This window comes from Chanodichthys erythropterus, unplaced genomic scaffold, assembly GCF_024489055.1.
Source record: "Chanodichthys erythropterus isolate Z2021 unplaced genomic scaffold, ASM2448905v1 ctg000170_np12, whole genome shotgun sequence".
In the NCBI taxonomy this organism is placed as follows: domain Eukaryota; kingdom Metazoa; phylum Chordata; class Actinopteri; order Cypriniformes; family Xenocyprididae; genus Chanodichthys; species Chanodichthys erythropterus.
In genome coordinates, this window is record NW_027125654.1 from 132,396 (window position 1) to 158,736 (window position 26,341).

Consider the following 26,341-nt stretch of genomic DNA (forward strand, 5'->3'; position numbering starts at 1 on the left):
TTTATGATTGATTTATTGTGTGTTTTTGTGTTTGTTCAGGCCTGTTCTACACACTGTTTCTCTATTAAAACTCTAAAAGTGCACCGGATTTATCTCAGTAGTGTTCACTGCGCAGTGCACTAGTCTGTGTTTGTCAAGTTTTGTGCGTCATCTGAGGCCAAAGTTTGATTCTGACAGAAGAGAATATAATGATTGGAAGTTCGAGGTTTGTGCAAGAGAAAATGCTGAATTGTTTCAAGAATTGTGAAAAACTGCAGTGACTAGACTAAAAGTGTAACATTATCTTAAAGACAACTGAAAGTATTGTTTAATAGTTCGGTCAGTTAGGCCAGAATAGACAGATGTGAGTATCTTTCTCAGGAGTAATCAGTCTTAAATCTAGACTGCGTGATCACGTGGTGTTCAAAAGTGTGGCGAGATCAACCTGAGATATGTGTGTGTCCATATGAAGAGTTTTGACCACAACCTTTCTGACTCTTCCTCAAGTATCCAGGACATCTTGACATATTTATTACAGCAAAAAGGGTACTAAAGCAAACATATAATCACTGGGTTTCCGTCCTCCTCAAGATCTTCTGAGAACACTTCTGTTGACCCTTATACAACTTCCAGCTTCCCTGGTTTCACATCCCTCATCCTTCTGGATCTCGTTCAGAGTGTAATTTATGGCAGTAAGAAGTGAAACGACAGCGAAGCAGAAGGGTTTCAGTTCCCGAGAGTGAACTTCATGATGAACTGAAGGGAAAGAGTGTGTTTGCTGTGATGGATCAGCAGTCATTAGGGTGACCCGCTTCATCATCGCTGATCTGCGTTTGCTTGAATCGTTTAAAGGTAAGTGTTCAAACAATCAAACAAAACTCATTAAATCCTTGTAAAAGATGAGGCACTCTAACCTTATTCAGACAAGTTCATCTGAATCAATTCATTTCTCTTTGTGTAACTGTTCTTTTACACACATTTCAAATAATCTGAGCTTCTCTGAAAATAACTGCTCTGTTTGAGAGAGATTTCAGTCAGGACAGTTTCTTTCTGAAGAAATAAGGCTCTAGTTTGTTTAAGTATGCGCAAACAACGTGTTTATACTATTTAAAACCTAAACACAAGAGACATACATGTTACTTCACTTGACTTGTATTCAAAGTCACCAGATATTTCATATATGCCCAACAGTTCATTTTTAATTTAGGGTGAAAAGTATTACAGATTTCCTCACTTCTCATAGTATAGATTCACATAATGACACTTTAAAGGATGTTTTGTGCTGTTCAGTGTGCATTTAGTACATTTTAAAGTGTTTGCTCAATGAAACTGCCTTTCATTCTGTGTTCTCAGCCGAGTCAATTGTTTATTAAGACGTTTAATCCCAAATTTTTCCCAGACATGAAAATATCTAAATGATGTGTCTTTAGTGTCCCCTTGAAATAATCAGTAATTATTTTTTAAAACTTTTTATGGAAAAATTGGTGAAAAGTTTTGTTTTATGGTCGGTCACAACTGTGACCAGTGGGATAATGTGTATACTGAATTAACATATTGCTGCAGTCATCAGAATTATTATATAGCCCAGTTCTTCTCAAAATCCAGCCCATGTATTTACACATTTCATCTCATTACAGTTATCCATAAAAAACCCTTATACAAAATAATACAACCATCAACATATTTCAAAAATGTTACTTTATTGTAACATATATAATAATATTGTTATGTCACATGTCTGTCTGTTTTTGCACCATGCCCTATTTGTCACATGTTCTCCTTTTGTTCTTAGTTTCCTGCCACTTATTTGTATCCGTGGTGTCTATTAGTGTCTTCAGTTCAGCTGTGTCTCATTTATTAGTCTCGTTATCTCATCTGTTTGCTGTCTTTATAAGCCCTCAGTTATGTTGTTACATCACCTTACCATCATTTTGAGTTATTATTAACCTTTTGTGTTATTTGGAAACCTGCTTTATAGCATTTGAACTTTTAGTTTAGTGCAATTTTAACTGTAACTGTCACTGTGGCATTTTTCAGCCTTCCCTGACAACTGAAACTGGAAATCCTGTATTATCCCACTGGTCACTACTGTTTCCATCACCATGATTACTCATTCTATGACCACATTCAACAAAACTGAATAATTGTGAATTCATATATTAATATAGACACCTTAAAGATAATGAGTACCAGAAATCTTGGAGCCCTTCATATGACATGCAGGAACAAAAATAGTAGGGTAAATCATGCACAAGACAAAATAGTTAATCATGCACACAATTTAACAAATTGATGGAACAAATTCCATCAATTTAGAGCCAGGAGGTGGAGACGGGTAGGTTAAGGTATATGTAAAGTGGGAGGAGTTGGATTTAGAACCAGGGGGTGGAGATGGGTAGGTTTAGAGCCAGGGGGCAGAAACCGGTGGTTTAGAGCCAGGGGGCAGAGATGGGTAGATTTAGAGCCAGGGGGTGAAGACGGGTAGGTTTAGAGCCAGGGGGCAGAAACAGGTGGGTTTAGAGCCAGGGGGCAGAGATGGGTAGATTTAGAGCCAGGGGGCAGAAACGGGTGGGTTTAGAGCCAGGGGGCAGAGATGGGTAGATTTAGAGCCAGGGGGCAGAAACAGGTGGGTTTAGAACCAGGGGGTGGGGAGATGGGTAGGTTTAGAGCCAGGGGGCAGAAACCGGTGGTTTAGAGCCAGGGGGCAGAGATGGGTAGATTTAGAGCCAGGGGGTGAAGACGGGTAGGTTTAGAGCCAGGGGGCAGAAACAGGTGGGTTTAGAGCCAGGGGGCAGAGATGGGTAGATTTAGAGCCAGGGGGCGGAAAAGGGTGGGTTTAGAGCCAGGGGGCAGAGATGGGTAGGTTTAGAGCCAGGGGGCAGAGATGGGTAGGTTTAGAGCCAGGGGGCAGAAACAGGTGGGTTTAGAGCCAGGGGGCAGAGATGGGTAGATTTAGAGCCAGGGGGCAGAAAAGGGTGGGTTTAGAGCCAGGGGGCAGAGATGGGTAGATTTAGAGCCAGGGGGCAGAAACGGGTGGGTTTAGAGCCAGGGGGCAGAGATGGGTAGATTTAGAGGCAGGGGGCGGAAACGGGTAGGTTTAGAGCCAGGGGGCGGAAACGGGTGGTTTTAGAGTATAAGTAATGAGATGAAATGTGTAAATGCATGGGCTGGATTTTGAGAAGAACTGGGCTATATAATAATTCTGATGACTGCAGCAATATGTTAATTCAGTATACACATTATCCCACTGGTCACAGTTGTGACTGACCATAAAACAAAACTTTTCACACAATTTTTCCATAAAAAGTTTTAAAAAATAATTACTTATGGAAAAAATGCAACTGAGGTTGCAATGAAATTAACTAAGGAAATACAAAAGGTTGTTGAATGGCTAAATAATTCCTGTTTGACTCTAAATGTTGAAAAGACTGTAACCATGTTTTTTACAAACAGGAGCAAACTCAGGGACTGTCCTGAAATCTCAGTAAATGGGCAAAAAATCAAAAATGTGGATGAATTCAAATATTTAGGGGTTACCCTTGATAATACTCTTAGTTTTAAAAATCATGTTAAAAAGCTGAGTAACACACTGAAATTTAATCTTATAAACTACAGACACATAAGAAACTCACTTACTGTTGAAGCATCATATACATATTTAAATGCAATGATTCTCCCACATTTTCTCTATTGTATGACAAGTTGGTCTCAGGCATGTAAAACGGCCCTAAAACCACTTGAATCATTATATAAAAGTGCCCTTAAGATTCACGACAAAAAAACACGGCAGTATCATCACTGTCAGATACTCACTAAATATAGTATTTTAAATTTTGAAAATCTAATAATGCACACAAATGTATGCTTATTGTTTAAAATTATTCATAATGCTACTGCTCCTCCTTTGAAAAAAATGGTTACACTCTGCTCAGAAAAAACAACAAGAGCTACCCGATCAGTTACCAGGGGAGAATGCTGTATTCCTAAACGCAGGACTTCTTTTGGTAAATCATCTTTCTCTTTTATTGCCATAAATCAATGGAACGCACTTCCAACAGAGCTGATTACATGTACGGATTTTAAAACATTCTCATGTCGCACAAAACATTGGATGCTGTCACAGCAAACTTGTAGACATTTGTGAATGTATGTGTGAGTGTGTGTGATGGGGACTTATTTACAAAAGATGGAGGGAGGGGGTAATTTGTTTTTAATGATGTGGAAATGTGTGTATTCATAATTTTTGAAATTGATGTTTTGTATAACTGTGATTTTAGTAACTGTTCATTTAATTATGTTTTATTTACCTGCCCAGGGGGAGCCAGGGGGAGGAGATGGGTAGGTTTAGAGCCAGGGGGCGGAGATGGGGAGGTTTAGAGCCAGGGGGCGGAAACGGGTGGGTTTAGAGCCAGGGGGCAGAGAAGGGTAGGTTTAGAGCCAGGGGGAGGAGACGGGGAGGTTCAGAGCCAGGGGGCGGAAACCGGTCGGTTTAGAGCCAGGGGGAGGACACAGGTAGATTTAGAGCCAGTGGGAGGAGACGGGTAGGTTTAGAGCCAGGGGGCAGAGAAGGGTAGGTTTAGAGCCAGGGGAGGAGATGGGTAGGTTTAGAGCCAGGGGGGCGGAGATGGGGAGGTTTAGAGCCAGGGGGCGGAAACGGATGGGTTTAGAGCCAGGGGGCAGAGAGGGGTAGATTTAGAGCCAGGGGGCAGAGATGGGTAGGTTTAGAGCCAGGGGGCGGAAACGGGGAGGTTTAGAGCCAAGGGGAGGAGACGGGGAGGTTCAGAGCCAGGGGGCGGAAACGGGTAGGTTTAGAGCCAGGGGGTGGAAACGGGTGGGTTTAGAGCCAGAGGGAGGAGACAGGTAGATTTAGAGCCAGGGGGCAGAGAAGGGAAGGTTTAGAGCCAGGGGGAGGAGATGGGTAGGTTTAGAGTCAGGGGGGCGGAGATGGGGAGGTTTAGAGCCAGGGGGCGGAAACGGGTGGGTTTAGAGCCAGGGGGCAGAGATGGGTAGATTTAGAGCCAGGGGGCAGAGATGGGTAGGTTTAGAGCCAAGGGGCGGAAACGGGGAGGTTTAGAGCCAAGGGGAGGAGACGGGGAGGTTCAGAGCCAGGGGGCGGAAACGGGTAGGTTTAGAGCCAGGGGGCGGAAACGGGTGGGTTTAGAGCCAGGGGGCGGAAACGGGTGGGTTTAGAGCCAGGGGGCGGAAACGGGTGGGTTTAGAGCCAGGGGGAGGAGATGGGGAGGTTTAGAGCCAGGGGGAGGAGACGGGGAGGTTCAGAGCCAGGGGGCGGAAACGGGTGGGTTTAGAGCCAGAGGGAGGAGACAGGTAGATTTAGAGCCAGGGAGCAGAGAAGGGTAGGTTTAAAGCCAGGGGGAGGAGACGGGTAGTTTTAGAGCCAGGGGGCAGAGAAGGGTAGGTTTAGAGCCAGGGGGCGGAGATGGGGAGGTTTAGAGCCAGGGGGCGGAGACAAGGAGGTTTAGGGATATGTAAAGTGGGTGGAGTTGGAACTTGTGTTCTGCAGTGAGGACCATCTCCAATTTAGCAAATCGAGGTAACAAAATAATAAATCGTGCTCACAATTTAGCAAATCGAGGGAATGAATTAGTTAATCGTCTGCACAATTTACTTAACTTCCTTGCATATCATGTGCGGGGCTCTGTAGTTAACATACTTTATTAACCTTTTATTTTAAAGCTTTGCTGCAGCCATCATCTACTGATGGTGCAAACACGAATTAAACTGCTCTGGTCATGTGACCATTTGCACTAACCATGAGAAACTGCACATATTTCATTGAGACCCTTTATTGCACTAAAAAAACAGTTTTAGCTTCATAAATGAAAACTTTCTTTTCGGTCACTGTTGTGATCGGTGGGATTAAATGGGTTACCCATGCATCACTGACACTGTGCGTAACACCGTCATCACTGCACTTACTCTGGTCTTCTCTTTCTTAGGAAAACTGAAGAGAAGAAAATGTCAAGAATTCCACCTGGATGATTTACTCATTTAAGTGATTAATAACAGGATAAATCTCAAAATGTGGAAGATAGAGGCTGGTTTGTGCTTCATTGGTTTGACTATAAGGCTGCTTCACTGCTGTGTTTTCATGAATCTGGTCAATGGATACTCAGTAAAGAACTGTACCGTCAGAGGGTCTTTGCAATATGCACAAAACATAAATGTGTTCTGTAATAAGAGGAACCTGCATTTTATACCAAGGAATATACCAGACAAAGCCACATATCTGGATGTTTCTGACAATGTCATACAGCAGATACACCAGGAGTATTTCTCTCATCTGTCTAATCTTAAAAGTTTTATTGCACTACACAACAGGATCCGGGAAGTGGAGGACGGAGCGTTCAGCAGTTTGGTGGCTTTGCAGGAGTTGAATCTGGCCTTCAACAAACTGATAGACATCTCTGGAGGAATGTTTCAGGATCTGAGAAATCTCACTGTGTTGCATCTAAATGACAACTTGATCGCAAATATCAGCATCTCTGCATTTTCACCCCTGATCAGTTTAAGAAAAGTAAATCTGTCCAGAAATCATCTGAAGCAAATAAGCAAAGTTCAGCCACTCTTTTCATTACCTCAATTACAGGAAGTGCACATTGGGAGCAATAACTTCAGCTCTTTTCAGACCTCGGAGGTGTCCAACATATCTTTGAGACTGAAAGTGCTGGATTTATTTCAGAATCCTTTGGAAGTGTTCAGTGTCACTGCCGATATTTTCCCTCGCCTGGATAATTTGAGCTTGGCTTTTATTGCTAAAAACATGACATGGGATGTGCAGGACAGAAGCTATCTTCAAAGCGTGCGACATCTGAATCTAAGTGGAATACAGCTGCCCGTGGAGAAGATCACAGATCTCCTGCAGACCTTCAACTCTTCTCTGGCCAGCCTGAGGCTACACTCTCTGGGGGATGTAAAGGTGAAAGCTTTGATGAGGAACGTCTGTCTGATTTCTTCTCTGAGATTTCTGGGCTTGCAGAGGAACAACATTACATCCATATCCAAAGATGAGATGCAGTTCTGCACACAGTTAACCCAGCTGGATCTGTCCAACAACGGATTGAACAGTGTTCCTGCTGTCATCAGCAGCCTGCCAGGTCTTCAGTTTTTGGACCTCACCTTCAACCATATAAAGAGCATAAGTCGTGTTGATTTTGCCAACTTAACCCAATTACGGACCCTCCAGATGTACAGTAATTATATATCTTTTATTGACGACTTTGCTTTTAAAGATCTGAAAGGCTTAGAAACTCTAATGATTGGATCTAACAGACTCGTTCACAATGGATATTTTAAAAAAGATCTTCAAAAACTTACGATTTTGGATCTAGCGAATAACAAGCTGGACACGGTCCGTAGGGGAGATTTTGAGTCCTTAAAATCCCTGAAGAATTTGTCTCTTCCAGACAATCAAATCTCTTTTATTGAAGCAGGGTCCTTCGATGGATTGACAAATTTAATTTTCCTGAATTTGCAATCAAACAAGCTCTCTCGGGGTTCAATAAAAGACTCTGTGTTCTCCAGACTCCCAAACCTGAAAACCCTTCTGTTGAACAATAACTATATCTCATATGACAACCAGAAGCCTCTTGATCATCCACCCTTTCAAAATCTGAGAGAGCTAAAGACTCTGCACATTTTTAGCCAAGGTCATAAAGGAATGCGTAATCTGCCCTCAAACCTTTTAAAGGGACTGAAGTCTTTGGAAAAACTTCAAGCAGAGAATCTCAATATAAACTCTTTAGATCCAGACACATTCACTTACACTCCTTATCTGTGGGAACTGGATCTCAGCAGGAATGAACTCCTTTCACTCACTACGAGAATATTTCTGCCCCTCCGGGTCCTCAAGACACTCCACCTGTCCAAAGTTGGCTTGCAATCTTTGGACTTTCTCATTAACGCAAATCTCAGTAAACTGCATCTGTTGCATGTAAGCACGAACGCCTTATCAGTCATTAACGAGACCTTGATCCGGTCTCTGCCGACTCTGATTTACCTTGATCTGCGAGGAAATTATCTCTCGTGTGACTGTACCAACGCCTGGTTCGTCAACTGGACCATCAGCAGCAATGACACTGAAGTCGAGAGTGCTTATGAACTCACGTGCAATTACCCAGACAAAGTCAAAGGACACAAACTCCTGGATCTGGATGTGGATTCATGTAACGTAGATGTGGGGTTCTTCTGCTTCATCTCCACAGCCACACTAGTGTCAATGACCCTTCTCGGCTCTTTTCTCTTTCACTTCCTCAGATGGCAGGTTGTTTATGCCTATTACCTTCTCCTTGCTTTCCTCCATGATAACAAACAGCAGAGAAAGCCCAACGGTCTGCAGTACGATGCTTTTATTTCCTATAATGTTCATGATGAATTGTGGGTAATGAGGGAACTGTTGCCTCAGCTGGAAGGCGAGCAGGGCTGGAAGTTGTGTCTGCACCACAGGGACTTTGAACCAGGCAAACCTATCATGGATAATATTGTTAACGGCATTTATAGTAGTCGCAAAACCATCTGTGTGATTAGCCATCACTACCTGGAGAGTGAGTGGTGTTCCCGAGAGATCCAGGTTGCTAGTTTCCGTCTCTTTGATGAGAAAAAAGACGTTCTCATCCTGGTGTTCCTGGAGCATATTCCGAGTCATCAGCTGTCTCCGTACTACAGGATGAAGAGACTAATCCAGAAGAAGAGCTATCTCAGCTGGCCTGAACCCAGAGAGGACACCAGGGTCTTCTGGCAGAAGCTCAGAGTCGCTCTGGAAAACAAAGACTCCTCAGAAACGGAGCATCCATTGGCTGGGATTTAGGGATCATCTAACTGAACCTAACTGAAGAAAATATTCTGCGACTTTATTTTTATGTATAGCCTTTTCCCACCTTCTTAGACTATGATTGATTATAATGATCTCCTCTTTTACACATTTATTTCTCTTTAAATCAGGGATAACTGAGTTCATATCATTTTTCATTAACACTATATTTTTGTGTTGTTGTTTATGTTCTAAGTTTCTGATTTTCCAGTGGATGCTTCAGTGTTTAAAGTTGCTCTTTATAGTTTTAAATAGTAAGGAGTAATAATTACACAGAAGTGTTTGGATCTTTTCAAGACCAATTCAAAAGTGTGCAGAAAGATTTTGTTCCCCTCTCTTTGGCCGGTCACTCTACACGATCCCAGATGAGGATTAAAGGTCTAAAAGTATATAATGTAAATGTATTTTTTCAATCCTGAATGAAAAGGAGAAAAGATTAGCGTTTTCTCAGGCATCACCATCTTTATTAATGCGCATCTGAATCTCTTATTAATATGAAAGACATGCTCCATTCATTATCCTAAAGGACATTTCTACAAACACAACTTCTCTACAGGGTTATTTCAATAAACTGATCTCAGGGAGTTAGTAACGTATCGCTGTGCATGTAAACGTCTCAGTGTTTCTTACCAACATCTGAAGAATAATCATGTTGAAATAAATAAGGAAATAACCTCTTTCTTCTTTCTGTAGTCTTTGTGTTTACACATTAGGATCAGAGTGTAGTGAACACACACTCACACACACACACACACACACACACACACACACACACACACACACACACACACACACACACACACAGTGCGGGAATGAATGGTCATAGAGGGAGGGCATCTGAACTCTACGGCACCTTTAATGTCATGTCATGTTGTTATATGATGTTGTTCTTTGTGTTTATATGATCGTGACACACTCTTGTTCACTGACAACAACAAACACTGACGCTCCTGAATGGATGACGCCGGTGTCGTGCCGAAAACTGACTGCCGTCTGCGGGAGCGCGCACAGCATGTTTAAAGGGTATCGCCCCTGTTTCTACATGTCTACAACTGATTTTATCATGATCAAACGGCCATAACCTGCAAATACATATAACTCTGTGTCTGTGGTAATATGTCCATGCTAATAGCAAATAAACTTTTTCTGTAACAGATAAATCAAAATTATTAATTGAATTATTTTGCCGTTAATTGCTTAATCGAGCATGATTTTTACATGATTATAGCAGAAGCCTATTTTACTTGCTTTGTGTCAAACAATCCAGTCCTTTCTACCAAGTGAAATACCTTTAAATGGTAAATAAAACCAGACTGTAAAAAAAATATGGACGTAGTGTCCGTGACGTCACCCATAGAGTTCTGAACAGCAGTTTTGACGCGTAAATGAGGCCGCGGCCATCTTAGCTGCACGTGACCGTACGTCACTCCCGAATAACTGAAAATGGGCAAAGAGGCGGGACGAAGTTGGAGCCCATACGACTTGTTGCTGAAACCACGCCCGCCTAGCATATCTATCTTAGATACTATCTAAAATATTAATAAAGATAACAATACCATTAGAAAGTACTAAAGTTTTACTGTCAATCTACGGTGATTTTTAAGATAACGTTATAACGTTAGATGCTCTAACACCAGTAGGCTAATTCATTTGTGGGGTGTGCAAATAACACAAAAAATCAACTGGGACTTCATACCTTTAATGAAAAAGAGATCGCGAGATGAATCCAATCTGTTGCACTTGGGTAAAATGTCCATTTCAAAACATAAAAAACCCCTACTTTTTGTTCATGAAAGCATTAAATCCATGAAATCTTTATATATTATCCATCGTTTGCATTACATATCTAAGGAATGATTTGCTCTCCATCATCGTTCTTCAAGAAAGGATGCAATCTGAGCAGCGTTTATAATGTAAAACTCTATACATACAGTACCAGATATCTGTATAACTCTCAAATGTTCTCTCAAACTAATGAGCACATGTCCAAAGTATAATTTTTCAAAATAGTGCAGCAGTTTAGTCTAGTATCCAAGCAGTGCTGTCGGAGTTGTATATCCTCCTGGTATTGTCATTGTTGTAAATCTCAGGAACAAAACTTTTAGCCAATGCCACGACGATCCAACAACGTGTGTCCCGCATGCGAGCACATGTACACAGACTGACATCTGTCTCGAGTATGCAGCAAGCCATATATTGTGTAAAATAATCCAGAAAAAAAGGCACAAATACGGCTGAGATGCCAAATTCAGTGGCTGGAATTAACTGAGGTAACATGACGGCTCACAGACAGCAGCGCCAATCCACCTGTCACTCAAGTGACCACGCCCTTAATTATGCAGAACATTAAGGCTTAATATAATTTAAACGGATGAGTTATAAAAAAATTCACCCCCTCAGAGTTGACATGAAAGGCAAAATTAGCAGTATAGACCAAAACTCAATTTGAACCAGAGTGCAAACATGTTTTTTTCTGCAGTAAACTTGGCTGTTTTAACATGGTGGTCAATGAGATTCTGCTCCCTTTTGCAGCCTGTCCCTAGCGGCCAGTCGATGAATCGCAGTTTAAGTTACTTCCGTATTGTCTTCACGAGAAACTGGGGGAGGTTGCCGCTTGAATAAAACCCATAAATTGCAGTTTTACACTTGCTGAAAAGGGATTACAGCATCTATTTATTGAGTAAACTGTTAGTTCCCATCCGGCTCCAGTGCCTGTTCAAAGAGCTGTGCTCCAACGCCTGTTTCGCCGTGAGGTTCATCACGTAGAACTTGTCGGTGGTTCTCATGTCGTGACACATGAATTTCGCCACTTACATGCGGTCGTCCTCCCCGTGAGTGTACTTGGCCTGCAAAAATAAAATAAAGGCAAAGGGGGTGAGATGGACACGTACCGCCACGCTGAGACAAAAAAGGTGCTCGAGAAAGGGATGCTTACGTGGCTGGCGATCGAGGTCCTCAGGTCCATGAAGGTCAGACAGCCAGGCAGCTTCATTTCCTTCCACACCTCCTGGAAGTAACTGTTCAAGTTTTTGAAGGGGGTTCGGCGTAGAAGTGAAGAAAAAATGTTTGGCCGTCTTCCCCCCCCCGGCAGCTTGTTCCTCAGCGCCAACGCCTGGCCCGCCCGTACTCCTCCTCCAGCAGCGCCACCTGGGCCACCCCGTAGGCCTGATTCGTCTTGTGGCTTTCGATCTGAGAAGAAACGACACAATGCGAGTAATAACACAACCGTGCCGGGTGCGGCTAGAAAAACAACAATCGGGTTAAAAAATGTAAACCGCTCACGTTTATTACGTAGGATTTCTCCGACGTTGATTTCCTCACACCCTCCACCTCCTGGATGATCATATTTTGATATACGCCTGGAGGCGTATGATGGAGGCGAGAAACGGAGAAGTGGCCGTAAAAACGCCACACGTTCTTGGCGGTGGGTGCGCTCTCCAAGGTGGCTGAAACAGACAAACGAGAAAAAACAAAAACAAATTAACATCAGCAACAAAAAACAAAACAAAGGGCCTGTACACGGATTGCTATCGGGGTCCCTGTCGAATAGGTGGCAGGTGGGAGGCCGCCGCCCTTACGCGGACCCCGTAGGATGTCTGTGGATAGAACGAATGTGCGTATATTTACCCAGTAGCTCGGGGATAGCTTGTTTCGAAAGCTCGCAGCTTCCTCCTTGGAGGCCTTCACTGCTGCCTGGTGCGCCACCACGCTCTGAGCATGGACTTTAGGATCTGCCACATCTCCCGCCGAAGCCTGATCAGGACAGTCTTGGTTAGCCTGCATGTCGAAGGAGGGGTTTCAGCCAAGTAATTCATGTACTGGGCCTCGTTCTGGGCATAGTGTTTTATCGTTGTCTCCTTGACATGAGATTGTCTGAGATATGATATCCACCTGCACAGAAAAATGAGAGAAAGAGAGAGAGAGAGAAAGAAAAACAAATCATCAAAAACGGCTCATTCAAAAACAGCAGACTCCAAAATACACCAGTACAACTTCATTAGTTGAAGTCACTCCCGCCTGCTATCTATTCGACGGGGACCCTGTAGGATGTTTGGGGATGCAGCAAGTTTCACAATGACAACAGGGGGTTTCGTTTCATGGCTTTTAACATTCATTACGCTATAATTACACAGCACTAGCAGAAAAACGTTCAAAAATCTCAACGTTTGTACTAGTGGTGGGCCGTTATCGGCGTTAACGTGAGACTCTTATCGGCGATAAAAAATATTGCCGTTAATCTATTCTCAAAGTTGGGTTGGGAGCTGGGTTTATACTACGCAAGCTATGATGACTTTCACCTTGATATTTTAGCTCGGATGTATACCTAGCCGAACTGACCCTTCGCAAAGACCCGCCCCCCTTAGGTACTGTTGCTTTGTCCGACAAGCCATGGCGCCGTCACGCCACACACAGTGATAAATGCATCACGGATCAAAGTGGATAAGTCCCAGCATTCAACCTGTGTAGTTTTTAAGAAATTCAAACAATAAAAACCGTTTTGTGGCTCTTTAATTTGTTGTGACCATGATCGTGACAGATTGCTGTAGCGCCTCAGCTCAAGAGGCTCGTGAACCGATCATCTCTTACTACGAGTCCATTTATGGCATCAAATAAACATCAATGAACATGAGAATCAATCTTGTTTCAAACGCGGAAAGATGTCAATATACACAATTTTTCAAGTTTAACTCCACCGATTTTAATCTTCTAACTCCTGACTGCTTTGTCGGACAAAATGGCGGTTTACTTTTAGTCATTATTTGGGTAGCACACATATTCTGAATGTCTTCGGCAGAATTCAAATGAGCCATTTTAATCTAGATTAATATAGATTAATTCCAAGATTACAGTGAGATTAATCTAGATTAAAAAAATTAATCTATGCTCACCACTAGTTTGTACACAGGTGGCTCTAGCTCCGACCCCCGGCAAGGGCGATTCCCTAATGAGCGGAAGCATAGCGAAGGCAAACTGCTATGCTATGGGCAAATGACTTGTAAGTAAATATATCATAGTAAATGGGGTATATTGTGTTTAATGGGTTAATAAATCAAGGTTTGTGTCGGCCTTTCCTTGTAGGCCGTGGATTCAGGTATAGCGATTAGCCTATTTTGCACGCACTCCACTCCAAACGCAGGCTTTCATTTCAAAATTAATTTCGTTTATTAAAAGCAAAAGTTTCGTTTCAAAAGCATTTCTAAATTAAGTTCATAATACCAACAAACGGAAATCCAAGCAAAATTAAAGGGGTCAAAAAACTGTTAGTAACCACCATTCCCAAATCCAAACATTTGTTTTCTCTCTGTCACTTCCCCATCCGCCCTTATACGCGGTGACATATACATCCGTACAACCCAAACAGGTGAATTAACTAAATAAGCTCACAAAATAAAAACACATATGCACATATAATAATAATTAATAATATACATAACATAATAAATAAACTCCATTTCAAATTTATATACAAACGGCTACAGTAAGGTTATTGGTCTTGTTTAGTGCCTTTTGTTTTCATTATTTTATATTGTTATATATTATATATTGTTATTTGTTAATTTATTTATTAATTAATTAATTAAATTTTTTGTTTGTTTGTTTGTTATATGTGACCCTGGACTATAAAACCAGTCATAAGGGTCAATTTTTTGAAATTGAGATTGATACATCATCTGAAAGCTGAATATTCAGTGGGTACGGAAAGCAGCCATTTGCTAAAATCATTTAAGTTCATTTGTTTTCCTCAATGTACACACAGCACCCCATATTGACAGAAAAACACAGAATTGTTGACATTTTTGCAGATTAATTAAAGAAAAACTGAAATATCACATGGTCCTAAGTATTCAGACCGTTTGCTGTGACACTCATATATTTAACTCTGGTGCTGTCCATTTCTTCTGATCATCCTTGAGATGGTTCTACACCTTCATTTAAGTCCAGCTGTGTTTGATTATACTGATTGTACTTGATTAGGAAAGCCACACACCTGTCTATATAAGACCTTACAGCTCACAGTGCATGTCAGAGCAAATGAGAATCATGAGGTCAAAGGAGGAACTGCCTGAAGAGCTCAGAGACAGAATTGTGGCAAGGCACAGATCTGGCCAAGGTTACAAAAACATTTCTGCTGCACTTAAGGTTCCTAAGAGCACAGTGGCCTCCATAATCCTTAAATGGAAGACGTTTGGGACGACCAGAACCCTTCCTAGAGCTGGCCGTCCGGCCAAACTGAGCTATCAGGGGAGAAGAGCCTTGGTGAGAGAGGTAAAGAAGAACCCAAAGATCACTGTGGCTGAGCTCCAGAGATGCAGTCGGGAGATGGGAGAAAGTTGTAGAAAGTCAACCATCATTGCAGCCCTCCACGCAGCGCGAGCTCGGTCCTCAATCCTCGATCATACGGCACCACAACAGGGCTGTTTGAATTCGCTAAAATCTACAGTAAGATGAAAAAGCGCAATATTCCCAACAGCTTCTATGCGAAAGCTGGAAAAACGTTGTGCAACCAATGAACGATTAGTTCATGAGTAGTTAAAGATAAATAACCTACTGTTTATTAGATTTACTGTAGTAACACTAAATGCAAATCTGGTATTTGCAGAAATGTGGTCAGTTATATTAATAATGCATGTTCTATATAGTAATTCATGTAAATGTATTACAGGGGTATCTGAAGCATCTTTGTACTATTATTTCTTATGAAGCTAACGTTATGTTAGTTCTTGCATTTGTGTTGTACTAAATGTGTTTATACTTGTGTTTTAGACAAATGGAATAATTTGTGAAGCAAAGACTACAACAACCTGCTATTTAATGGAAACATTTGAAGGTAATTATTTAAATAAGTGACAACTTTTTTAAAATACTGTCAATATTTCATTTTTTCTGTTTTATTGTAACACAGAGCAAGAAGTGGATGAAAGTTTTATTATGCTGCTGGATGACAGTGGTTCTCAACTGGTCCTAGATTATCCCCAGCAATACACATTTGTGATGTCTTCTATATCTGACACCCTTTTCCGGCCTTGGAGTCTCTCTGCTAACAAGCTGGTTATTTAAATCAGGATTAGAAAGACAAAATGTGCAGTGCTAGGGCTACTACAGAACCAGGTTGTTTGGGAAACACTGGGGTACAGTTTATTACTCTTGTTTTGTTTTTTTCTCAGTTGTCTTCCTTCATTTTAATACATTATGTTTTAATTTAAACAGAATCCAAGTTGTTTAATGACTGACAACGATTTAGTATCAAAAGAACGCAAGAAGTCCTCACAGCCAAGCTAATGTGTTCATTAGACGTACAACACCTCAACAAACTGCATGGATTTTATCCTTTGGAACAAAAACTATTGAAGAAATGGAATGCTGAGTTTAATGATGTTCAGAATAGTGAAGGGTTGTTTTATTTTGGGAAAAAATGTATTGACCATGTCATGCTTATGAAATTTGTCCACACACACGTGGTATAAATAACATTTTTTTAAACTTGTCTTTCAAAGATGGCCATGGAGAAACTGCCTTCAAAACCCTTCCCGCTGTCCTGCCATCATCGCCATGTCTCACAGATGGGAAAATGGTGCTGAAATGAAGCACAGCTTAACTGACAATCACCCTGTAAGTAAAAGCAACACTGCAAAATTAGCTTTGATAAATTACACTGCTCTGTACATATTGATTCTGCTTGTTAATGTGTTAGTTTACCCAAAAATGAAAGTTCTGTCATTAATTTCTCACCCTCATGTTGTTCCACAACTATAAGACCTTTGTTCATCTTTGGAACGCAAATCAAAATCTTTTTTAAAGATATTTAAAGAAATTTCTGTCCCTCCATTAAGAGTCCACGCAACTAAAATTTTTATTGCCCAGAAGGGTTATTTGAAATTATTTAAAAAATGAAAAGACACTTTAAACCTGAAATTAAACCCGCCAGTAGGTGGCAGCAAGTCCCTGCTAATGAGCGAGTCATTGAGATTCAAACGATTCATTAAAACGGCAATTCAGGAAGTGTTGCTCAGAGACGCAAAACAATTCTGTGGACTTTGTTTGGAACTATTTTCGTTGGCGAAATAGAGTGAAACAGGCTATTTAGTGTCTAAAATTAAAGTCCATTGATATTAAGTTATTGTTCATTAAACTGTACGCCGAATAAAATCAATATCACATTTGAAATTGTTGATATTTGGAGAAAACTTGCGCTGTGTAATGTTGGTGAACTATATTAAGTGATATAAATATAAAGGATATACTGGAGCATTTTTGCCTCTTACCTTGAATTCTGGGTCATTCTAAAGGCATTTTAATAGACTAAACCACGCGCAGTGAAAGCGTACACTCTAAACATGCACGCGCACTAGTCTAACCTAACTGTTACTAGACTACGTCACATATTGCATGCGTGCGCTCAATGGGTGTGTTTTTGTTTGGTTTTGTAAATTGAGGGACATACTTGATAATTTCAGATCGTTAAATCAACAATTGCGATATCATAGACAGACGATACATATCGCACACCCTACAACACTGGCCCGATCAGACAAGTGACCGTTCCGTCTACTGTCCCGAGCATCGTTCACACTAGCCCCGGGCAGTCCTTATTGTCGAGCCCTGAAACTTCATCCACTGTTCCCTTAACGCTGTGCTCTTTGGGAAGCTGAATTAACCCTTTAACAGCAGGTGTAATGCAGTGACTATATGTTAATTCAGTACAGCACTGCTTCAGTGTAACTTTTACATAATTTTACATTGCTTATGTTGTCACAGTGCATGCCAACTAAACTTTATTTATTCTTTGAAGGTTGGCACTACCTGAGCAGTGAGACAAGCCAGGATCCACATGACTTGATGCCTTGAGGACAAAGAGAACTCCCAAGTTTTTTTATGTATATATATTTTTTTTGGGATCCACTTCAAAAGTTGACTATTAAGAGGGATTCCTTCAACACTGCTGCCTCCTTAAGAACTTTGATCATCATCATTAGGTCCAACATATTTGTGGTTTTATCACTTAAGGTATGTTTACAACACATCAATGCATACAATGTACAGTGTTGACCCACAAAATAGAACCGGAGTCCTATTCCATTATTCCTACCTGTGGCCGACCTCACTGCGGACCTCAAGCGCCTGCTGTACGTGTGATATGTTTATTTATTGAAGGATTTAATGTTATGAATTTATGTGTACTCGTAGTTTTTCATTTAGTGTTCATTTTGTATTTTTGTGTTCTGTATATTTTATGTATGAGTTTACATGGTTGCGAAGGTTTTAAATATAGGTTTTAATTGTGTACTGTTTGCAAATGTATAGGTTTTGAATTTAATATTTACTGTACACGTTTGTAGGTTTAAATAGTGTTCATTTTGAATTTTTGTGTTCTGTATACATATTTTATTTATGTTTTGAGTTTACTCTGTACATGTTTGTGTAGGTTTTGAATGTGTACTGTGTAGGGCTGCACGATATATCGCATGAGATTGTCACGCGCAATTCATCAATAAAGACGGTTCCCTGATTACCGCTAAATCGCCATCACCTGCTTTCAAATGGAGCGGCATTTAATAGACAGAGCCGTAGTTCAATGAAAAGCCACGCAATATCGCGTTCATATCGCAGATGAATCGCCTTCGATAATGAACGCGATATTGCGTGGCTTTTCAGTGATCTACGGCTCTGTCTATTAAATGCCGCTCCATTTGAAAGCAGGTGATGGAGATTTAACGGTAATCAGGGAACCGGCTTTACTGACGAAATGCGCGTGACAATCTCATGCGATATATCGTGCAGCCCTAGTACTGTTTGTACAAATTTGCATAGGTTTTGAATTTATTTACACTTGTGTGTTTTGAATTTAATATGTACACTTATATTTACATTAAATGGCTCCACAATATTTAATTTGTCATTTAAAATATATTTGTTAAAACATATTATTTTATACAAATAAACAATCTAGAAAACAAAGTGTATTTTATATATTAAAATAATGTAATGAATAATAGTCATAATTAGTAAATAACCCAACAAGTAACCCAACTATGGGTTAACATAGCACCCAACCATTGGGTTAAAAATAACCCACAGTTGGGAAGGTGCTATGTTAACCCATAGTTGGGTTACTTGTTGGGTTATTTTTAACCCAATATTTTTTAGTGAGTAGAATGGAAAAACCCCTTTGACAAGCTCCTGCAGCGCTACTATCATCCAACACACCACAACAACTCCAGTGAGCAGCACATCACACACACACACACACACACACACACACACACACACGCTAGAAGAAGCACAATCACAATCAAACAAGTGTCACAGCACACAACACAACTTCAGCACAAAAGAAACTTTCACAGCTGCAACACCTGTAAGATTGTGAGGAAACAAACGAGCTACATCACAAACATTCATCTTCACAACTGAACAACACTTCACTAGCATGACCCCAAATTCATCAAACATGACAAAGACATGACGTACCTGGATTGACAGGATAGAGAAGAGTTTCTTCTGTGACAGTCAAACACACAAATGACGAACACGTGACTGAATTCACTAAAGCCATCTCCATCAATGATGAGACACCTGATGAGGTCTCGGCTACGTTTACATGCACCCAAATTATCCATTTGTAATCGGATTGACGGATTGAAAATTATTAATGTAAACGCCTTAATCGATCCGACTGAGCTCGATCTGAATGAAATTTCGATCGGATTGGAAGGGGTGGTTTCAGGGCCGTGCACAGACCTTTTGAGGGGCATGTGCCGAAACTAAAAAAGTCAAATGCAGTTACGCCGGGTTATTGACAAGCGAATATCATCACATTAGGCTACGTCATCATCAATAGGTTATGAGCGCTCAGTTTTTCCTGTTGTAAAATACGTTTGGCCAAAATCTCAATTTATAAAAGATGTAGTACTACTGTATGCACAGGCTATTTAAGGCTATTTGTATGCTATTGGCTATGACAAATGCTAGCCCCCTCTCTCCGCCGCCGGTCTCAGGCCTCAACTGCATAAAATATAAAACTTTATAGACATACTAGTGTTTCTTTCGTAAAGACAACGTTAGCCTACTTATTCAAACAACAATATTTATTTACCGTTGCAAGACGTTCAGCTGCTCTGCTGTGGCACTTCAGCGGCACTCAGGGGGCGGAGTTAAGAGGTTTGACTGACAGTTTGAGCGGAACCAAAACAATTTTGTCACAAGCTCTTTTTAATAGGCCTACCTTTTATTAGGCTAAATATATTTGTAATTCCTTTTCTAATCCGATCAAACAGCAAAAAATGACCATGTAAACCCAAACGCTTGAATCCGACTACTTTCTCAATCGCATTCAGAAGTCTCTGGAGCACATGCGCAGTGCAGTGTTGACGCATAAGTTAACGTTCACGTCTTTAGTTGTGAAGATGTGCCAACAGGCAGTGGCGTAGCTGTATCCCTTCCTCAAAATTTTGTAAATCTCTCCGTTTTAAAACAAGAAGGGGAGCCAATGGATATCACACAAGAAGCAACGTGCAAACTTTGTGCAAGAGTTATGCGGTGAAAGATCAACCTCGGTCAGTATTCACTGCAGAAATTGAAAGTAAAAAGTGACAGAGCTGTCTGGCGCTGCATTAACGGAGCATATTCTCTCAGAGACGAATTTCAACATAATATGCTGATAACAGTATATAACTGTCTTAATTGAATCCATTATTTCTCTCGTGGCCGTACATGGCAAATGAGAATAATAGTATTTCGTGTATATAGGATGTTGTTGTTTTTTAAGTCAGTGCTTGAAGTAACGCTGCACTTAATTTTCATTGATGACAATATTATAGCCTACACTCTTAATAATTTTATAGGCCTATAATTCATTGTACAGGCTAAGACCTAAAACATTTTTCAAAGATAGCAAATAGCCTAATCTTATATATTATCCTCAGAGCACGCCAGTTATGCAGTGATGCGCTATGAAATTATTGCGGGGCAAATTTATTTTAACATTAATTTAATAATGAAAGAAAGAAGCCTAACCTAATAGTAATGTAACAGGCCTACATTAATTGGAAATGCCAAATCCTCTTAATATTGCCTAGATTTGATGCTTTTGACAATATCTCGTCGATACATGATCATCGTTTGTTGACGGGTTACTGCAAGTGTGACTGATATGACGTCACACACGCAGAGCGCGTGCGCAAAAGTTTTAATCGGAATGTATATAAAACACATATAAACGGATATATAAATCAGATTACAATGTTTAGAGTACATGTAAACAGATTCAATTCATTCGGGTTGACGAAAATTGGTGCATGTAAACGTTCAGTCCAAGTAGGCCCATTCATAATTGCGATCACACATCATTATATAACATTCCTGTTAAAGTATCTAGCTAAAGTATCTAGGTATTATCATTACGAGAAAGAGATGCATGGAACTTAATTATTTAGAAAAATTAAAAAAGGCCAAAACTATTTTAAACAATTGGTTACAAAGAGACCTTTCTATTTTTGGTAGAGTATTGTTGTCTAAAGCAGAGTTTCTGTCAAGGATCATTACCCCACACTTGCTTTAGACCCTTCTTCATATGTTTCTAAACTAATTAATCGCTCGTTGTATAATTTTATCGGGAAGAATAAGACTCATTTCATTAAGAGAAATGATATAGTCAAACCCTATGACCTGGGTGGTTTAAACATGATTGATTTTGAACAGATGAATGGCATGTTCAAGTTTAAATGGTTGCAAGCATTTTTATACAATTCTGAGAACTTTTGGTTTAAAATTCCAGCATCATTATTTAAGAAATTTGGTGGCATTGAATTCTTACTTAAATGTGATTTCGATATTTCTAAACTTCCAATTAAATTATCTGCATTTCATCAAGTTTTGCGATATTGGAAACTAGCACACACCCATAACTTTATATTTATACCCATAACTTTGTATATTCTACATAGAAAGAAATCACTCTTTTATGAAGATTGGTTTGGTAGAAATATTTGGTTTATAAAGGATCTCTTTGACGATGATGGAAGGTGCTGGACTACAATGCTTTTACTATTAAACATGCTTTCGCATGCCATCCAAAACAGTTTTTCACAGTAATTTCAGCCATTCCTTCTGGACTTAAAATTATTATGAAGGGTTATTTATCATATAGCCAATTTACACCAATTTTACCATCATTATACCTTGGGCAATCTGAATTTAAAAATAAGAAATGTACAAATGTTTATATTAGACAAATATTCAACAATATCGTTTCCTTACAGGTCTTCAAGGAATTATTTGGATATTTTCTTTGATAAACAAATGCTTAAACACATTAGAACCTCCTATTTAAAATTTCCAGTTCATCCCAAAATTAAAGAAACTCACTTTAAAATCGTATAAGATATTTATCCCTCTGGAGAGTTTCTAAGGGTTAGATTTATTTAACATTGAAATGATATTATGTAAATTTTGTAATTCTTCTCCAGATAATACAGAGCTTTTTTTTTTTTTTTTGCTTGCAAATATTCTAGTGTCTTCTGGGAAAAAGTGCAATTATGGTTAAAAGAGGGAAATGTTGATTTGAACCTGTCCTTTATAGATATTAAATATGGAAACTATGAAGAAGACGGTAAAAAAGTTTTTTGATTAATACCTTACTCTTGTTAGGAAAAATTTTATTATAAATATAAATATTATATTAAACATATAAATATTACAGTATAGAAAAATACTATACATACATTTCTAGTTAAAATCGAACTCTGAACCCTGAGCAAAGGATCATGGGGGCTGAAGTGTCCATCAGTTGTAAATCCTTCACTCTGAAGGGCCCTTTGAAGTGTCCAGTTTGGAGCACTTCAATATGGCGGCCATGATAGTGTTCACTCTGAAGTGCCCTTCACAGGGTGATATATCCCGTTTGAAACGCACCGTTGATGTTTAGACAAGGCAAAGTTATTTATATAGACAGCAATATAATCAACACTTTCAAGGTCCAGAAAGGTACTGAAGACATTGTTAAAACAGTCATGTGACTGCAGTGGATCAGCAAGAATACTTTTTGTGCAAGAAAGCACTTAGGAGGACACATTTAGGAAGCAAAAACACATGGACATGAATGTGGAACAAGAGTCCATGCATGATTTCACAAAGAATTCCAAGAAGATTATTATTATTTATTTCAACGTATGCCTTAGTTTTGATACTTTAAAAAAGTCATTTGAAAGTCGTTTATTTTCATTTGTTTTGGCGTCTCAGAGAATGGTTTATTTCAAGCCCAGAATGGCACTTAAAAGCACTTAATTGATCTCAGTCAGCTTCGTCATTGTTCACAGTACAAGTGCTGTCACAGAGAAACAACGAACTAAATGCTTATTTTTGATAGAAAATATTATTGCATGCATTGCGTACTATGCATTTAAAATATAAAAATGTTGATTTTTCTAAACAATAATCCAATTAGTTGTTCATCGTCTTATTTTCTCTTTTATATTTAATATTGCTCCTTAATTAAGCAAAAACACAATTTCTCGATGGGATTTTCAGTAGAATACTCGATGACTAAAATATTCGATAGCTACAGCCCTAATTAGCGTGTGTGTTAGGTCCTGTCAGTTTTCTGTGCACACACACACACACACACACGTGAACACTGAATCCTTGTACACACAGCTGCTCATGACTTAGGTAACGCAATCAAACAAACCGGATGTGGATCATTATAATCGCTGCTTTGTGTCATGAATGTTAACAAACAACAAAACACAGAGAGAAAATCACTTTTGCAGCTTTAACACATTAATTATATTCAGTTTATACAGAAGACTATGCAGTGTTATTTCACATTTGATTCATTTTCTCTACTTTCTCTATTTATTGTATTGCACTCCAATCATTCTAGAGTTAATTATTTACAAATAAAGCTACTTAATTTATCTGGTGAATTTATTTCATATCACGATATATCCTGCAGAAAAACAAAATATCACAATGTCATTTATTCCAGTATGGAGCAGCTCTAGAGTTGAGTTTGATCCCACAGCTTTCCTCCTCTGAGAGCGTCTGCTGAAGCCCATGATGCTCTGCTCTTGAAGAAGATGACGGACACACTCGTCTTTTCTCTTCTCCTCTGAGAGTGTCTGCTGAAGCCCATGATGCTCTGCTCTTGAAGAAGATGACGGACACACTCGTCTTTTCTCTTCTCCTCTGAGAGTCTCTGCTGCGGCCCATGATGCTCTGCTCTTGAAGAAGATGACGGACACACTCGTCTTTTCTCTTCTCCTCTGAGAGTGTCTGCTGAAGCCCATGATGCTCTGCTCTTGAAGAAGATGACGGACACACTCGTCTTTTCTCTTCTCCTCTGAGAGCGTCTGCTGCGGCCCATGATGCTCTGCTCTTGAAGAAGATGACGGACACACTCGTCTTTTCTCTTCTCCTCTGAGAGCGTCTGCTGCGGCCCATGATGCTCTGCTCTTGAAGAAGATGACGGACACACTCGTCTTTTCTCTTCTCCTCTGAGAGTCTCTGCTGCGGCCCATGATGCTCTGCTCTTGAAGAAGATGACGGACACACTCGTCTTTTCTCTTCTCCTCTGAGAGCGTCTGCTGCGGCCCATGATGCTCTGCTCTTGAAGAAGATGACGGACACACTCGTCTTTTCTCTTCTCCTCTGAGAGCGTCTGCTGCGGCCCATGATGCTCTGCTCTTGAAGAAGATGACGGACACACTCGTCTTTTCTCTTCTCCTCTGAGAGTCTCTGCTGAAGCCCATGATGCTCTGCTCTTGAAGAAGATGACGGACACACTCGTCTTTTCTCTTCTCCTCTGAGAGTCTCTGCTGCGGCCCATGATGCTCTGCTCTTGAAGAAGATGACGGACACACTCGTCTTTTCTCTTCTCCTCTGAGAGTCTCTGCTGCGGCCCATGATGCTCTGCTCTTGAAGAAGATGACGGACACACTCGTCTTTTCTCTTCTCCTCTGAGAGCGTCTGCTGCGGCCCATGATGCTCTGCTCTTGAAGAAGATGACGGACACACTCGTCTTTTCTCTTCTCCTCTGAGAGCGTCTGCTGCGGCCCATGATGCTCTGCTCTTGAAGAAGATGACGGACACACTCGTCTTTTCTCTTCTCCTCTGAGAGCGTCTGCTGCGGCCCATGATGCTCTGCTCTTGAAGAAGATGACGGACACACTCGTCTTTTCTCTTCTCCTCTGAGAGTCTCTGCTGCGGCCCATGATGCTCTGCTCTTGAAGAAGATGACGGACACACTCGTCTTTTCTCTTCTCCTCTGAGAGCGTCTGCTGCGGCCCATGATGCTCTGCTCTTGAAGAAGATGACGGACACACTCGTCTTTTCTCTTCTCCTCTGAGAGCGTCTGCTGCGGCCCATGATGCTCTGCTCTTGAAGAAGATGACGGACACACTCGTCTTTTCTCTTCTCCTCTGAGAGCGTCTGCTGAAGCCCATGATGCTCTGCTCTTGAAGAAGATGACGGACACACTCGTCTTTTCTCTTCTCCTCGTGCAGGACGAGGAACAGCCCCTGAGAGAGAGTCTTCCTGCTGATCTCTTCCACTGCTCTGATATAACCTGCTCCACCTTCTCTTTCTCCGTGAATCGAGGATCAAGAAAAGACTCAACATCTGTGACGGATCTGAATATTGATCATCAAGTCGTTTCTCTTCACATCTGTCAGCTGAGGATCGTTCTCCTCCTCAGCCAGAATGCATGTGTTGAAGAGATGGAGAACGCTTGAGGTAGGAGATGCTGACATGTTGCTCTCCGGACAAGGCATCGGTGAAGTCCTGGAGCACTGACAGCCTGCAGGACATCCACAGCTTCTCAATTTCCTCTCAGACGAATGTCCCTCTCTTGCTCAAGCACTCGTTGTCTCATCATGTGACGTGGGGATCTGGTAGGCGTCTCAGGTGTGAGCAGGTGCTTTGGAAGATCAGTTCATCCCGAGCAACGGCCAGCTCCCTGCTTTTCTTCCAAGAGATTGAGAAGTTTGCTGACACCTGCTGTGTGTGTGTGTTCATCTTTCACACCTCTCTGTGTAAAATTGACAAACAGTGATATTAGTTTGTTTATCCTAATATTAATGACAACAGATTCATTTATCTATATGGCTAAAATACTGTTACAAACCCCCAAATGATCCCAATAAACCACTTGAGCCTGAAATAATCTCATATCATGCAGTGATGATGATGATAATGATAGAGATAAAACAGAAATGATTAATTATGTATTATTAAAGCAGTGTTTCACACAGACTGATTGATTGAAAATGCAAATGAAATTCTCTGCCAGCAGGAGGCGCTTTAGTGACAGAAATAGAGATTTCCCTGATAACTGCTGTACATAAACACTGCTTTATCAGGAAAAATACAGAAAGATTGAATGAAAATGACACTGAAATCTGTTTGTGGTGGGCAGTGCTGATATTGTGATCAATGCATGGTAACACACATTTACACTATTAACTGTGACTTTTCTCTCAATAAACTCCTAATTCACTGCTTATTAATAGTTGGTAAGGTAGTTAAGTTCAGGTATTT

At 40.6% G+C, this 26,341-nt stretch overlaps 1 protein-coding gene across 1 annotated transcript; it reads left to right on the forward strand.

Moving 5' to 3' along the window:
* The first annotated feature begins 724 nt into the window (after positions 1 to 724).
* On the forward strand, positions 725 to 8,867 carry LOC137015703 (toll-like receptor 13). The gene is made up of 2 exons (XM_067380718.1): positions 725 to 831; positions 5,937 to 8,867. The coding sequence occupies exon 2, from the start codon at positions 6,020 to 6,022 to the stop codon at positions 8,801 to 8,803; it is 2,784 nt and encodes a 927-aa protein (XP_067236819.1). The 5' UTR covers positions 725 to 831; positions 5,937 to 6,019; the 3' UTR covers positions 8,804 to 8,867.
* The last annotated feature ends 17,474 nt before the right edge of the window (positions 8,868 to 26,341 follow it).